Consider the following 16,786-nt stretch of genomic DNA (forward strand, 5'->3'; position numbering starts at 1 on the left):
AGAAAAAATAGAAAGCTAGTGTTTGTTTTTTTTTTGTTTTTGTTTTTTTAAGAATTGAATTAGAGAGCTCTCTAATTGAATTAGAGATCTCTGCAATTACATTCTTACTAGTAAGAATTGAATTAGAGAGCTCTACAATTCAATTCTTACTAGTAACAATACCAACTAGAGATCTCTCTAATTCAGTTCTTACTAGTAAAAATGCAATTATGAGAGTAACACTGGGATTATTTTAAGATAAAACGGCTTGCCATATGCTTTGAAAGGTGAATGTGTCCAACTGATCTATAATAGAGAACAGTCTTTATATAGATCAGTGGTGTGTGTAACGTACTAGCCTAAACATTATTGATTGTAATTTTGCATATGTTCAGATTCACCTTGTATCTTCTGTGTTTCTTTTTCAGAGGCCATGGACAGGCTTTCTTTAGAGGTCCCAGCTTGTGAGTGTATTCTTCAGGAAGAGCTTCAGAGGTTTACTGCCAATTTTGGGTCTTTGTTTTTTACCTATTCTTTCCATGGGATTGCCTCCTGACTGGATAATCTACCAGGAAATTTGTGTTTGACAAAATTCATTTGTGTTTAATTCTGATATTGTGCTTATATGTTTCATATGTTTTCACATATTTTGTATAATTTGTTTTATCTTAATTTCTAGGTTCAAAAGGCTACTAGTCAGTCAGTGGAGGCTGAACGGTCAAAGATCCAAAAATTTCTGCACAGACTCAGTCTTGTTTCATGCGCAGGTGAGACCAGTGCAGTGCATATTTCAAACTATTGGACAATAACAATAGCAATGCTGATAATTTCCTGCAGTTGCACTGAAATAAACCAAAACTTTCACCATTAAGGTGAGTTATGTAATGTTTTATAAATTAATTTGTGATAATACTGTTGCATATTTAGAATTTTTTATTAATTGTGAGTGAAACTATTATTCTCTCTCCTCATGTGAAGGTCTGATTCTGCATTTTCATCTATTTTAGGTGAAAATCATGTTTGAGATTAGGACAGAGATTAAACAACACACGAACAAATGTTCAGGTTGTCTAAATAAATTTATACACTGCCTTTCAAACGTTTTGGGAAATTAAGACTTCTATTCAGAATGAACACCTTAAATTGTAAAGATATTTATCAAACTACAAAAGATTGCTATTTCAAAGAAATACTGTTCCTTTAGACATTCTGTTCATCAAAGAATCCTGGAAAAAGAATCATGGTTTCCACAAAAATATTATGCAGCACACCTGTTTTCAGTATTGATAGCAGTAAGAAATGTTTCTTGAGCACCAAATCAGCACATTAGAATGATTCCTGCAGGATGATTTCTGTGACAATGAAGACAGAAATAATGACTTGTTTTAAAATGATATTTGAAAATATAAAAAAATATATATATTTTGCAATATTACTTTTTTTGCTGTATTTTTGATCAAATAAATCCAGAGTATAAGAGACTTATTTCAAAAGCATTAAAATCTTACTGACCCCAAACTTTTGAATGGTAGTGTAAATGATAATAATAATAAAATAGAAAAACTTGTTTTTTATACATTTGTTGCTCTTATTCTTCTCTGCAAGTAATGATATGTTACAGGTCTACTCATTAAACCCACTCTTTTTATTTTTAAAAACAGTTTGGGTGTAATTGTCCTTATTTGCTCTTTTATAGTGGAGAGACAGGAAGTAAAGTTTCAGTGAAGGATCACAGCATTACTATAGACACTGCCAAATACGGACAGTCAGTTCCTGCACATTTGTATTAAATAGAACAGCTTATTGGCAAGCAGAATCAACACCCCAGATTGGTCATTCAGTTTTAACATACTAAATATCTCTACTTGCATTTTGTTGGTCTTTGCACATCTTATTTCTGTGATTTTATTACGAAGGAGTCCATTCTCTGTACGGTGTCTCCCGTCCTGTCCACAAATGCACCCAGTATTGGGAGACACACTGAGCTGTGTGCTTCCCACCGACACAATAGAGGCTGAACTGTGTGGGGAAATGAGCATGGTTACCATGGCAACACTTGCACCCTGTATGGATCAGTATTCCAACTGGCCCACTCGTCTCTCATGCATACGGATATCCTTTGTGATGTTCACATAAATATCGTTATTAAAATTTAAGAGCATGCATGATTTTAGGCTACCTGCCCTGTCTTAATTGTGATTCCAAAGCTGATTCTTATTCATATTTATGAACAAAAAATATATTTTGTTGAAATAATGTTTTCCTTAACATTCAGTACACATGTTAATGTACAGTCCATGCCTTTAATGCAACAAGCACAGACGAGTTTCCTCCAGAGTTTGGCTACTTCACTCTCCTGGGCAGATCTCGGCCTTTCTAGAGTCTGTTGTATGGAAGCACAAAGCATCCAGGATAAATTATAGGACTAAATGGGGAGAAATTGGGGATACTGAGAGTAAATTCCCTCACTGTGTTATAATTTTATGGATGAAAGCCTCGCTGCAAAGCATAAAGGGCACTGTGCTACAAATCACTGTTGGCTTTGAGGCTAGAATTGTTCAGACAGTTTTCCAGCATGTGTATATAGGTGCATCTCAATAAATTAGAATGTCGTGGAAAAGTTCATTTATTTCAGTCATTCAACTCAAATTGTGAAACTCGTGTATTAAATAAATTCAATGCACACAGACTGAAGTAGTTTAAGTCTTTGGTTCTTTTAATTGTGATGATTTTGGCTCACATTTAACAAAAACCCACCAATTCACTATCTCAACAAATTAGAATACTTCATAAGACCAATAAAAAAACATTTTTTAATTTATTGAGATGCACCTGTATATTATTTAATTCTGGCTTTTTTCTTTATAGGATCTCTGTGTTCTGATGTAGAATTCTCTCTTGAAACTGACTACAGTCAGGAAACAAGATGTAGTTATACTGTACAGCAGAACATTGGGTAAGAATGGAGCCATGCTGTTGAACAGACTCTGACTGTCTTCATTTTCACTCAGTACTCTGACCCTTTCCGCTCCCAGATCTCCGACTTCATAAGTGAGTCACATTTGCTTTCCCGATCATATAGACATCTTGAGATGGGTCATAATATTTTGAAATTCTGCTTTTAAATGTGTCCGGCAGTGAGGAGGTTTTCGAGAGACACTTGAATGCAGTTCTTTGGTATATGGCGATCAAGTGAGTCAACAGTGACTCTACAGTCAACCCTGAAAAACACACTGAAAGAATGTCAGCGAAGACATGTTGTAAGATTCTTCTGTTAACTTCATTTTTTAATTAAGTTTACTTAAATTACCATTCAAAAGTTTGGGAGTCAGTAGATGGTTTTAAGAAATTAATTATTTTATTTTTGACACATTAAAAACAGTAAAGACTTTTACAGTGTTACAAAAGCTTTCTATTTCAAATAAATGCTGTTCTTTTGACCTTTCTATTCATCAAAGAAAAATTAAAAAAAGAAAGAAAAACAGAAAAAAAAACATGAAAAAAATTGTCTTGAGCACCAAATCAGCATACTAGAATGATTTCTGAAGGATTGTGACACTGAAGACTGAAGTAATGATGCTGAAAATTCAGTTTTGCCACCACAGGTATAAACTATAGTTTCAAAATTAATTAAAAAAATATTAAAATAGAAAACAGTTCTTTTACATTGTATAAAAATGTTTACAAGCCTACTGTTTTTACTTTTGTTTTATCAAATAAAGGCAGCCTTGGTGAACATAAGAGACGTTTTTCAAAAATCAATTTTAAAAAATCTTACCGACCTCAAACTTTTGAACATATACATGTAGTGACACTACAGCCATTAGTCATTGTTTATAGACCACTGAACCATACATCTTTTCTGTGTATACTTCAGGCCAGGCAGAGGTTGGATTCTGTCATACCCATTGTGTTGAGCTCAATGAACAGTATAATTGCCAGCAGCTGCAGTGGAGAGTTTTGAAGAGCCTGTTTTGATAGCATGCAGGTATAATATATGGCTATAATTTATACTGGCTACCAAGACACCCTATTTTATGTGTCATTTCACTTCTTATTCTTAAGAACAGTGCTTACTTGTGAAAGTTGTAAACAATGTTTTAAAACTGGGTTTGTTTTAGGTCAAGAGCACCAGCGAATTACGTGTCTCACTATGACAGTCTCTTCAAAGCATCATGGATGGGCGCTTTGCTCCAAGGCGCGTGTGTAGTAACGAAAAGGTGCTTTTGCAAAGCTTCTTTCAGATTATTTCATTTCTGTGTTCATGATTTTGTCTTTGAACATTTGTGATTTTAATGTCCTCACAAGGTGGTGGAGGCTGTTAGCTCTTAACAGAGTAGTCTTGATGGCTGGGAGGAAGGTATGTTTTTGAGTGAGTTTAATAGTCTTCATACAATAATTCTTCCTAGAACTTATCTGATTCTGGGAATTTTGTCATTATAATTGTTCTAATTTCATGTCTTTTGGGGGTTATTGATTTTAAAGCGCCACAGAAATCATTAATAGAGTTGGCTGAGGTTGTTATATTTTGAAAGATGTTGATTCATCCTTTTTTAGAGTTTGAAAATCCACCAACTGTCTTCTAAGAGGATTCACTGTGACCTTCAATACTCAAGCTTTATCCCCAAGAAGAGACAAAGTTCAGAGATGTTCTCTGAGAATTCAGACACCTTCATGAACAGTGTCTTTGAGGCAGCAAACATCCAGAGAAATCCCCTGTCCCCAAAACAGCTTCCTCAAAGTCAGCAAACCAGAACGATCACGGACAAACTCTCAGCACTGAACCTGGCTAAACTGAAAAATGAACAGGTGGATAACTCTACAATTATTGGGAATACTGTATGCCATTTGTTCAATCTGACATGTAGCCCAGAAGAACGCAATCACAAAAAGATGTCTATACAGTACAATGCATATCCTAGCTGTTTTGTTATCTCTCTTTGTGAAGGTGGAGAAGCAGTGGCTTCAAGAGCTTGAAAACTTTTCTGAATGGGACTGACGAAAATACAGTTGCGTTTGCTCACATCTTCAAGACATATGTTGAAAAATATTTTTCCTTTATACATCTTTGTATATTCAACTGTACTGTGTAAGTTTCAAAGATACAGTTTTTGTTGTAATTTAATAGTATGTTTTTTTTATTATTTATTTTGTAGGCTACATTAAAATTCACAAGGAATGTATCCTTATTTTTGTGTTAAATGTATATTCTGGACATATACACTAATGCCTACTATATATGTTTCTCATCTTAAAACCATTTTGTTCTTGTACTTAAATGTTTAAAAAGCTTAAAATTATTATTATTATAAATTGGGCCGACATGAATTTCCAAAACCAAATCTTTAATTTTCTATTTTTAAATAATGAGTCAGACCAACTTAGCAACCAGCATAGGATGTATAATTATGTTAGTTTAAAACTTCACAAATTAAGAACGTGATCAATTTTGACTCTTTAAAATAGTTTTATAGTCTTATAGATATCTTAAAGGGGTCATATGATGCGATTTCAAGTTTTCCTTTCTCTTTGGAGTGTTCACTGCTCCAGTGATGGGCTCCTCCCCTGTGAGACCGCTCTACGAGACTGCAGGCGCAGTTTCAAAACTAATGCGCTCTCGTTCAATTACTCATGATCTCGCGAGCTCTCCGTCTTCACTGCTTTCGGTGTTGGTACTATTTTGTTATGGACTGTGTTGAGTTAGCCGCCCACCACTAGTAAATAATGGATCGAGCTTCATAAAGGTAAATAATACCTAACGGATTGTCTGTTCTTTCAGCTTCTGTGTGTAATATGTCTATAATTACCTCAGCAACTGTAGCATCTTGCTAAGATGTAGCTGTCATGCTAAGCTAACTGAAAGGCACCGGCTGCAGTCAGCTTCAGTTAGCAGTGTGTGTTGTTATCAGAGCGGCAGTCTTCACTTAATCTGGTCGAAATTAAAGCAGTCGTACGTTCAGACATCTGCTGCTTGGCTCGGGGACGCGTTGTCAGGATATCTAGCCGGGTACTGATATCATGGGGTGGTAATTCTAAGCTTAAGCTGATCTAGAAAAGCATACAAGTGTTTATACTGTCGGAACTGGTTTTAAATGTTTCCTACTTTTGACTTTTACTGAATTGAAAAGGTTTTATGTAACTGTATGAAGTAGTTCTCTTTGAACTTACTGTCACATTTAGCTAATTAGCTGATGGAAGTGTTCAAAATGTGAGATAGATAAGATGGGTAGATAGATAGAGAGATAGATAGATAGATAGATAGATAGATAGAACTGTCACTATGATTGTGGACAACATTTGTTTACACAGGTTCTATTAAAGTCCTGTGTAATGTGTAGAGTTTTGTGCATAGAGATTTCATGTGGATGGTCACATGATCAATCACGTTGCTCTAATAGGCTTAATCTGATGTTTGTAGACTAGTCTACTCTCCCCCTTTTTCACTGTATATGTTTCATTGTTGTTGATTATCGCATACATACAGGGACATCTATTTACTAACATAATGCACTGTAAATGTCCAGCAGGATTCAGTGTGTTCCTCCTGGACTTGCCACAGAGAGGATGTTCCCCTGCCTGGCCCACAGACCATGGCAAGTCCTCTGCCGGGTCTACCTGCTACAACGAGCCCCTTTATCTCAGAGACCCTCTAAAATAGCAAAGCCATGTTTTGGTGAGAGCTTCACGTAGTGTCATTTGCATGTTTTGTCAACATAAGGACTGAGAGACTGAGGATGTGTGTATTTAATTTTGTGTTTCATATGTTGTCACTCAACATTGGTAGTTTTAATAATTCTAGACTAGATCAAGAAATCATTCAGATTACGTAACTCATGAGTCGTGATACTCCATAGGTTGGCAAAGTGGAGGAGGTGTGCACAAACTCTGGTTTAGCTTCCCCGATTCCAGAGTCACTTCCTTAACGTGGACACAGATTCAGAACTGTTCCACAACAGGCAGTGATAAAGATGGATCTCCAGCAGGCCCTGTAGAGCCAAAGCCCACTGAGAAAGAACAAGCTGCACAGCCCTCTGCAAAAACAGCTGGTAATGATTTTTAGCATTATTTGATGTTTGTTCATAGGCATTTGAATGATGTCTAAAGTGTGCTTCTTTATGCTCATTTCTATAAACCATTTGTTTCTTAGGTTTTTCTGAGTAAATGTAAATAAACAGTGTTTTATAAATGTATTTATAAATTATGTAATGTATGTGTGGTAATTATGATTTATTCTAACTGTTAATGGATTTTAATCAATTAATTTTTCTCTTTTTTGCATTTCAGGTTCCAAACCTCGAGGTCTGATGAAAGCACAGAGCATTCAAGTGAAAGGTAGTGCAGTCTTGTTATACACACAGACACTTTGTAGCACCTTTCGGTCCAATAAAATTGTATATCGTGATTCTGTGTATTTGAACTATCTTGCATGTTTCTTGTGTTTTCAGTACGGGCTGTCCTGAAAAAAAGGGAATATGGCGCCAAATACACCCAGAATAATTTCATCACTGCAGTCAGAGCTATGAACGAGTTCTGCCTCAAACTCAGGTACCTTTAGGAAGTAGAGCTTTGTAGTTCACTTTGTAGTCATCCAGTTTGCTGCCCTTCCACCATCTTTACATTAAATCTATGCATTTTTGTGTGTTCAAAGTGACCTTGAGCAGCTTAGAAAAATCTGTCGACGTAGTCCCCATGATGACACCGAAGCCTTCACCGTCTTCTTGCGATCAGATGTGGAGGCAAAGTATGTACAACTGTCTTCTTATACTACCATTCGAAAGTTTGGTTTAGTAAGATACATTTACATTAACACTTACAGTTATTACTAGAAATCAAATTCCAAATAAATGTTGTTCTTCTGAACTTTTTATTTAGCGAAAAATACTGACCGTTTCCACAAAAATATTAAGCAAAAATATTTTTGATCAAATAATTGCAGCCTTGATGAGCATAAACAGTATAAAAACGTACTGACTTCAACCTTTTCAATGGTAGTGTACTGTATATACCTTTGGGCATCATGCACAAGGATCTGAAATTATGAGTAGAGAGATCAATTAGCATGTTTCGGTGTCTTTATTTAGAGCGCTGGCTGTATGGGGAAGTCAAGAGGCACTTGCTAGAGAGAGGAATCTCAGGAAGGAGGTGGAAAGGGAATACCAGGAAAGTATGTCATTCTCTCCTCATTTAATGCATGATCTGCATTCTGATGTTTTCATGTCATCTGCTGTCTAAATGAGCATCTGTCTTTCTCATAAGACATATTTAGAAATCAGAAGCTGTTGAAGGAGTACAAAGACTTCTGGGGGAACACAGAGGTAAAAACAAGTTCAAGCCTGTTGCTATGATTTTTATGTTTTGTTACTAGTGCCTGGGTTTAACCAGTCCTCGTGATTCATGATATTCCTCAGGTTCTTCTGTCTCTTTCTTCCATTGTACCTTTCTTGACATTTTTTTCATATTCATATCTTCATGCTGCTCCTAATTCAACCTCAAAGCAGAGCATAACGATGAGTACAGTTAGCTACCTGTGTTTTTGATCATTTTTGTCTCCTATAGCCTCGGTCTAGGAAGAGAGTGACATTTCTACAAGGGCCGGGAAAAGTAGTGATGGTGGCTATATGCATGTAAGTTTTACCAGCCTCATGCTATCTAGCTATTAGATTAAGGATATTGAGTTAAAAGACATGTGCTCCCACATGAGGCCTGACCCACACTGACTGGAAAAATTCCATATTATTCCCTCCGGTCCGCTAATGTGTTATTTCGCCAACACTTCGTGGCCTATGCATACTAGCTTGCTTGATTTACGTTAGTTACGTGCATTTACACGTTACGTTAAGTGTTTCCCACGTGAGGTACTTTGTGTTGTAGTTGCCATGATGTTCACCCATGCACGAAAGTTGACGAAACTACTACGATGGTACCTCAACGTTTCACAGACACACTGTGAAATTAATGTTGAATTGCTTTGCTTGTTAAGATAATGTAAACCCATGAGGCAAGAAAAACGTGAAAGCATATTCATATATCTTAAAACTTATGGTTACATGAGCCATAAGCTCTTTTCAATAAAATCCATGCAAAAGTTAATATCAGATCATTTTAGAATACAGTACAGGATGTACGGAATATTCTTCAGTTTTATGCAAAACAGAAATACGACAAACAGAATATCAGATCTCTGTCATATGGCCAAAAAAAAAGCTTTTTTGCATAGTTGTGTTTGACACATAAAACTGTAACAATGTATCTTACGAGGTAACACGATGTAAATTGCTCTCACTTGAAATGTGTCCCCACATTAAGTCCTTGAATTTGAGGGTATTGGACCTGGAAAGTCCTTGAAAGGTCCTTGAATTTTAAGTTAACCAAGGTGTGGGAACCCTGTATTACTGTTTTGAGCATCAGTGTATTTGTGCATCATGTGGAGATATAAATGTCTAATTTCATTTTTTCAAAATTGCAGAAATGGACTGAATTTTTTCTTCAAGCTGTTGGCGTGGGTTTATACAGGATCTGCCAGTATGTTTTCAGAAGCCATCCACTCACTGGCTGATACCTGCAATCAGGTAAGTTGGCATTCATGTCCGTATTACCACCTTTGACCTGAATGACATGCCTACAAAAGATGGTGTATGATTTAAAAATAAATAACATAGAGACATATATACTTGTTCATTCATTCAATTCATCTCTTATATTCTCTCTTTCACAGGCTCTTCTTGCACTAGGCATCAGCCAGTCTGTCCGGAACCCAGATGCCATCCATCCGTACGTACAGCTCATACAGGTTGATCCCTCCATGTTGCCCTCTGGTTATGTGGTCATGTCTAAGCCAACTGTCCTGTATTGTTAAAGGTACGGCTTCTCCAACATGCGTTACATCGCCTCTCTCATCAGCGGAGTCGGAATCTTCATGATGGGTGCTGGCTTGTCCTGGTATCACGGCATTATGGGACTCCTGCACCCTCAGCCAATAGAATCACTGCTCTGGGTTAGTAGCACTGGGTTAGAACTTGTAGATGTACAAAATAATATTAAGTGATGTGATGTGATGTTACATTACCATTTGAAAGTTTGGTGTTGGTAAGATTTTAAGGTTGTATTTATTTGATCAAATATACAGAAAAATCCTAATATTGTGAAATATTACAATTTTTATTACAATTATTACAAACATTACAATTTTGTATTACCGTTCCTATTGGACTATATTTAAAAATGTAATTTATTCCTATGATGGCAAAGCTGAATTTTCAAGCTTCAGTATCACGTGATCCTTCAGAAATCATTTTAATATGCTATCTTAAGCTATCTGCTTAAGAAACATCTTATCATTTTTGAAAACAGCTGTGCTGGTTGATATTTTTGTGGAAAATGTGATACATTTATTTTCAGGATTCTTTGATGAATACAGAGTTTAAATAAAAAGAGCAGCATTTACTTGAAATAGAAATCTTTGTAGCATTATAAATGCCTTTACTGTCACGTTCTATAAGTTTAATCTGTCCCTGCTGAATAAAAATTGGAATAAATAAGTCTTACTGACATCACACTTTTGAACAATTGTGTATAGCTGTTTTTTTATTGTCTTTTGCAGGCTTATTGTATTTTAGCAGGATCTCTGGTATCTGAAGGAGGTGAGATGTGGTTTCCTGTGCCATATTTTCAATAACATTCAGAAAGGTCTGACTGTCACTATTTTAATATCATCTGTCTGCTGATTCCCCATAAAGCTACACTATTGGTGGCCATTAACGAGATCAAGAAGAGTTCACGTAAACAAGGCTTGTCTTTTTATGAGTACGGTATGTATCTTTGGTTAACTCTTCTGTTAGCCTTTTGTTATTTGATTGTGATTGTAGTTTTGACACAGTTTGGAGATGATCAGTTTGATAATTCTTGTTTGTTTGTTTGTGTATGACAGTGATGCAAAGTCGAGACCCCAGCACTAACGTGGTCCTGTTGGAGGACGCTGCTGCTGTGGTCGGGGTGGTGCTGGCAGCTGGATGTATGGGACTAACGTCTCTTACAGGTATTTAAAATAAATGCAAGAATGATATATCATACATTTGACATCAGGAAAGTAAGTGTCATTGTACTTGACCCTCCTGTTTAATGCTAACTGTTTTTCTTTCCTGTTTCTGCGGTCTCTACTACAGGGTCAAGTTTAATAAGCATATGGGACTGAGCTTTATCCCCTTTGTAAAGAGCAGTTGATGTTCTTTTTAAGCTTTGTAAATCCAGCTCTATACATCTGTGCTAACACAAAGTCAACACCTACGGATGCCCAGAAGCTTGTTCCTCTTGCCCTGTGGTTTTCATGGCTTTGTGGAAAATTTACGTAGAGATCTGGATAATGCTCTATTCAGTAAACCTGCTTTCATGCTTGAGAACAGCGCTGATGGCGGTTTCAGCTCAGTTTTTTTATCCGGTGCTTACTACAGTTGTATTTTATTGAAGTGTAATCAACCATGAAACTAAAGGCAGAAAAAAAAAAGAAATGGCACTTTTCGTTGTACCACTAGAGGTCTCTATTGTGCCATTAAAGACTGCTGTGTACTAATTCACATAGACTATAGTTCAAAAGTTTGCAATCAGTGATATTTGATCAAAAATACAGTAAAAACAGTACAATTGTGAAATAATTATTACGGTTTAAAAGAACTGTTTTCTATTATAATACATTTTAAAATGTAATTTATTGCTGTGATGGCAAAGCTGAATTTTCAGCAGCCATTACTCCAGTCTTCAGAAATCATTCTAATATGCTGATTTGATACTTGAGAAACATTTTGTCAATTTTAGCATATAGCTAAATGGATTACCTCAAAATGTTGCTTAACCTTTAGCTGCATAAATGTAAAAAAAACTTCTGTTTAGGCATTTCCATTTAGACAAAAAAAAAAATGTAAATATGTCCTAACACATTGCACCTTTTCCATAACACCATGGGTTGTGTTGTTCATGGCAGATGCTATATTCAGTTGTCAGTATGTCAGCTGGCCCCTTTGATTTGGGTTGCACTCATATTAGTCTCACGCATTATTTACTGAACATGACATTCAATGCATTTAATGCCTCTCTTTTTCTCCCCCTTCATAGGTAACCCCTACTATGACAGTCTGGGTTCTCTGGGTGTGGGCACCCTGTTAGGAACGGTGTCTGCATTCCTCATCTACACTAACACAGAGGCTCTGCTGGGTCGCTCCATCCAGGCCGAGCATGTGCAGAAGCTCACAGAGTTTCTAGAAAATGACCCTGCTGTCAGGTCAGTCCTCTGTCCCTGCCTCTCTCCACTGTATGTGTCCTCTACGTGTACCCACAGTCTGCATAATAAGAGCTTCATCAGCAAACAAGCTGCCATCTTACAGTTCATAACAATACTTTAACAAGGAGGCAGAAGCAGTCTGCTTCAAATGCTTTTCAAACATGTAAGCTTGCTCAGACAGAGTTGCATCAGTGCTTGTTCTTGCTTTGATGAAATTAGATTTGATGTCCTCACTTCAGGTCATTTTGTCTCCAGGGCGATTCATGATGTCAAAGCCACAGATATGGGGCTGAGCAAAGTGCGCTTCAAGGCAGAGGTGGACTTTGATGGGCGGGTGGTGACATGCTCATACCTGGAGAAGCAAGACATTGAACAGATCCTCAATGTATGTGCTGAGAGACAAGGCTTCTGCTGTGATGTAGATTGTCTGACGTGACTCAAGTGTTTGTTTCAAGTCTATCCATGGTTGCATAGAAGTTACTAAACTATTAGCACTATTAGCAAACAAATTCATGGTAGTTTTTGCTGATGAATCATCTTTTTGGGAGCTCTGCATATTAATAGTATAACTATCTGTGCTTCTAAATTGTGTGCGTTTGGCCTGCAGGACATTCAGCAGGTGAAGACGCCAGAGGAGCTGGAGAACTTTATGTTAAAGCATGGGGAGAACATTATTGACACCTTAGGAGCAGAGGTGGACCGTCTAGAGAAAGAACTTAAGGTATCTGATAAGATCACACTCATAAACAGCTCTTAATTGGCGTCTATGGTTCTATGAAGAACCTTTAACAAAAATGGAACCTTTCTATTGTACAAAAGGTTCTTTATAGTGGAAAAACTAAAATATTTTTTACGCTAAGAAAACAATGCTTTGTTTTTGTATCTTTTAAGAACTGTTCACTGAGAGGTTCTTTGGCAAGCCATAAATGGTTCTTCTATGGCATTGCTGTGAAAACCCCCTTTTTTAGCCTTTATTTTTAAGAATGTGTCATTCAAATCTCTGTGTCTCCATCCTGACTAAGGCTGTGCGATATGGACAAAAAAACCTATCGCGATTTCTTTGATCAATTTTGCGATTTCGATTTTAATCACAATTTTTTAACACACACAGACATGCTTTACAGTCATTAATGCATTCAGTGTGAATTTGAAACATATTTCCAAAAGAAAACCAATTAGAGCTTTATCAAAAAGCTGTAACATGTCTCTAGAACAGACATAAGGCAAAATAATCACTAAGTAAAGGTGTAACAAAATGTCTCTAGAATAGACATATATGGCAGAAAAATTAAAAAAAAATCCCGTGTCCAGGGATTTTTTTTTTGCCATGCATTGGTCATAGAGCTCTTTGTGGCGTTGCCTCAGATGTTGAACTAGTAACATTTTACCGCGAATAATGCGCTGTCACTTTAATTCAGCACGTGCAGCACAGCAGAAATAGATTCCGTGCGGAAACGATCGCAGCCACTGCCGGACCGCAATCGCGTGCGGTGTGAACGCTCTGATCCGTTAACATAGGCGCGGAAAAAATACGCACCACAGACGGAGTGTGTGAACCTGGCGTTACGTTTGTATGCCCGCCCGGTCTGTTCTGTTCTCGTGCTCCATTTAGGCGCGCTGCATTCTGATTGGTTCAGATAGCATACTGCAGGAGGTCGGGGGCGCAGAAAATCGTGCTATAAAGCGATTTAGAAATCGCGCAAGCTCAAATCGCGATTTTATGACGATTTCGATTAATCGCACAGCCCTAATCCTGACACTCCTTCAGTAAAACTGACCTGCAAGATGTAAGGTTAGCTGTCAGAATAATTCAGCTCTACATTCAGCAGATACCACACTCATGATTGTTTGAAGCCACACAGAGGAAATCAGTTCAGCTATTTGGTCACCACTATTCAAATAAATCAAAGTGAAACCTTCCAGTTTCACTCTCCATTGTTTAATTTTGGAAAAAGGAAAATCAGATTTGATGTTTCGCAGACAAACACTGTAATTGCTTTTTCACACTGTATATGATTTATTGGCAGATGGCGAGAAAGTTAAATGCAAATTTATTTATTTTTTTCGCTTTTGAATTTATATACATTTTTTTTCTAATATTGTTAGAATTAACAGAATTTACAAAAAGGAGATTTATTTCTAAATCATACATTAACGTTTAAAAGTTTGGGGCTGGTAAGGACTTTTTTATTGTTTTGAAAGACATATGCTCATATAGGCTGCATTTATTTGATCTAAACACAGTAATATTTTTAAATATTTTTACGATTTAAAATATATTTTCAATCTTAATGTATTTTAACATGTAATTTATTCCTGTGATGGCAAAGCTGAATTTTCAGCAGCCAATGCTCCAGTCTTCAGTGTCACATGATCCTTCAGTGCACTGGTGCTCAAAAAACATTTTAACATTTATTATTATCAACATTTAAAACAGTTTAATATTTTGTGGAAACCATGATACATTTTTTCAGGATTCTTTGGTGAAGAGAAAGTTCAAAAGAACAGCATTTGAAGTTAGTACTTACTATTCCTCATTTTTCCTTGACTGACTCCTGCTCTGTATCTCCAACAGCAACGTAATCCTGAGGTGCGACATGTGGATCTGGAGATTTTATAATGTCATGACACATTGCCGAATGGGGATCCGGATGGAGTGGAAGGAAAACGAAAACTAATCAAACCTCGAGTGACCATGATCACCCCATTCTTTCCAACCAGCCAATCAGCTGAGGTCTTATGTTGCACCTATCACACATCAACCAAGCACTCTAACTTGTGCATGGTTTCAGTAGCTGTTAAAATAGCAGAACCATAGCCACATCAGAGAGGACTCCAACTGGACATGGCTAATAAATGATTATTTTACAGTCATTGGCTTTCAGATATGTGGTAGTTTGTACCATCAGAGCTTTGAAATCATGTCCATGGATTGTAAAAGGACCAGTCTTATTTCATTTTACAGTTTGCATGCAAAGCAGCATAAACACTAATATTTTACAACAGTTCTCGCATTAACACCACGATATAACCATAAATAGTTAGCTTGAAGGATAAAGCGTCCATTCTGCTAGATGAAAGCACTGGTTTAAATTATATGTAAAAAAGTTTCCCATGTTACTCCACTGTTTTTTTAAATGCACAGAGATGATGGCGTGTTCAAACGATGCCATTGTCATTGAATGAAGTAAGCTAATTTATTGATTATTCATGAGTGAGTTACAAAAATGAACAGCAGTTTTAATCTACTTCAAAAAAAGAAAAAGGTCCAGTTTAAATTGATGTTTAAATCAGTTTAAAAAAAAACTTTTATAATTACCACTTATTCAAAATAGATAAAAAAAATAGTACTAATGACAGAGTAAAAAAAGTGTGTTCTAAACTATATTGATTTATTATATCCACATTTATCAGTAATGAGAGAACATAGAATCAAATTTAGAACAACAGGTATCCATGGCCCACCTCAGCCCCCTCAACTGATGAAGACTACTCAGATCTTCACATCCTTCCTATACTAAAAGTACTAATGTCATTATGCTGCTTTTGGGACTGTTCATCTGTTTATGCTGTAATTTTGTGTGACTGAATGAAAGCAATTGTAGATGTCCAAAAACAGCTGTTTCTAAAGTCATTGGTGGCATTGTTGAGTTGCCAACCTAGTTTGTGAACACTAACCCAAGTGTTTTTGTTTTCCCCATTGTAAATAATTCTTGACTGAAAATACAACATTCTGATTTTGATATCTGAAAAAGAAGCATTCAGTCTGTTTAAATTCTCTCAGTACACATGCAAACAGTATATTTTGTGGTAGTTACATGCTCTCTATTACTGACGTCTAGCCTATGCCCTATGCAATGTTTTTAAACATTGTAATTTAATCAGAGCTTCAAAATTTTCCCTTAAGAACAGTCAGACATGGATGAAGTTAAAAGATTAGTTTTGGAAAAGGCTTTAAGACTATATATATTTTAAATATGTGTATTTGACAGATTGTTGTTTGGTTAAATCTTTGAGCTGTTTGGAGCTACTGAAGAAAATGATGAATAAATTGCAATTAATTTATTAAACCACTGAATATTTGTCTTTTTCACTGACAAAATATATACGAGTTTTCCTTTTTTTTTTTAAGGAATTAATGCTTTTATTCCACAAACGATGAATTAAATTAATAAAAAGTCACATTAAATGCAATTAGAATGTTACAAAACATTTTGTATTTCAAAATTTGAAAATCTTTTTCAAAATCTTTTGAAGTTTCTTTTCATATATATATATATATATATATATATATATATATAGTTTTAATTTAACTTTACTGTATTTTTAATCAAATAAATGCAGCCTTGGTGAGCATGAAACTTTAAATACATTTAAAAAATCTTTTATATTCATTTTTTCCTTTATGACGGCTCTTATTTAACATCGCCCTTCAAAAAAAGTCAATGTCATTGGCTAGCATTTATTTTATTTATTTAGTCATTTAGCAGATGCTTTTATCCAAAGCGACTTACAAATGAGGACAATAAAAGCAGT

The 16,786-nt window shown here is 36.0% G+C and overlaps 2 protein-coding genes across 7 annotated transcripts; both read left to right on the plus strand.

Annotated features, from left to right (window-relative positions):
- Positions 1 to 518: 518 nt before the first annotated feature.
- Positions 519 to 4,978, plus strand: top6bl (TOP6B like initiator of meiotic double strand breaks). The gene is given in 16 exon segments (XM_016471051.1): positions 519 to 560; positions 659 to 746; positions 927 to 951; positions 1,015 to 1,044; positions 1,676 to 1,744; positions 1,896 to 2,100; positions 2,274 to 2,389; positions 2,846 to 3,034; positions 3,118 to 3,160; positions 3,162 to 3,239; positions 3,857 to 3,967; positions 4,101 to 4,199; positions 4,288 to 4,339; positions 4,537 to 4,552; positions 4,554 to 4,788; positions 4,928 to 4,978. Coding segments are annotated over 16 exon segments (1,449 nt in total).
- A 625-nt stretch (positions 4,979 to 5,603) lies between these two features.
- On the plus strand, positions 5,604 to 15,509 carry slc30a9 (solute carrier family 30 member 9). Of its 6 annotated transcripts, none has more exons than XM_016471108.1 (19): positions 5,604 to 5,723; positions 6,504 to 6,652; positions 6,834 to 7,025; positions 7,264 to 7,311; positions 7,425 to 7,524; positions 7,628 to 7,720; positions 8,061 to 8,143; positions 8,236 to 8,294; positions 8,536 to 8,603; positions 9,446 to 9,548; positions 9,695 to 9,750; positions 9,838 to 9,973; positions 10,580 to 10,619; positions 10,716 to 10,787; positions 10,907 to 11,014; positions 12,085 to 12,250; positions 12,506 to 12,635; positions 12,858 to 12,971; positions 14,826 to 15,509. In XM_016471108.1, the coding sequence occupies exons 2-19, from the start codon at positions 6,544 to 6,546 to the stop codon at positions 14,868 to 14,870; spliced, it is 1,722 nt and encodes a 573-aa protein (XP_016326594.1). In that variant the 5' UTR covers positions 5,604 to 5,723; positions 6,504 to 6,543; the 3' UTR covers positions 14,871 to 15,509. The 6 variants fall into 6 exon arrangements, with proteins under 6 accessions (XP_016326594.1, XP_016326595.1, XP_016326592.1 ...); XM_016471109.1 differs by having other exon boundaries at positions 6,507 to 6,652; XM_016471106.1 differs by lacking the exon at positions 5,604 to 5,723 and adding an exon at positions 5,862 to 6,005.
- Positions 15,510 to 16,786: the final 1,277 nt, after the last annotated feature.

Source organism: Sinocyclocheilus anshuiensis, unplaced genomic scaffold, assembly GCF_001515605.1.
Source record: "Sinocyclocheilus anshuiensis isolate Anshui unplaced genomic scaffold, SAMN03320099.WGS_v1.1 scaffold64, whole genome shotgun sequence".
Taxonomy (NCBI): domain Eukaryota; kingdom Metazoa; phylum Chordata; class Actinopteri; order Cypriniformes; family Cyprinidae; genus Sinocyclocheilus; species Sinocyclocheilus anshuiensis.

Excerpts from the sequence above, each read along its gene's own strand:
- slc30a9 (XM_016471106.1), top strand. Across the intron at positions 6,653-6,833 it reads AATAGCAAAGCCATGTTTTG|GTTGGCAAAGTGGAGGAGGT; the intron begins GTGAGAGCTTCA and ends GATACTCCATAG. Across the intron at positions 9,974-10,579 it reads CAATAGAATCACTGCTCTGG|GCTTATTGTATTTTAGCAGG; the intron begins GTTAGTAGCACT and ends TGTCTTTTGCAG.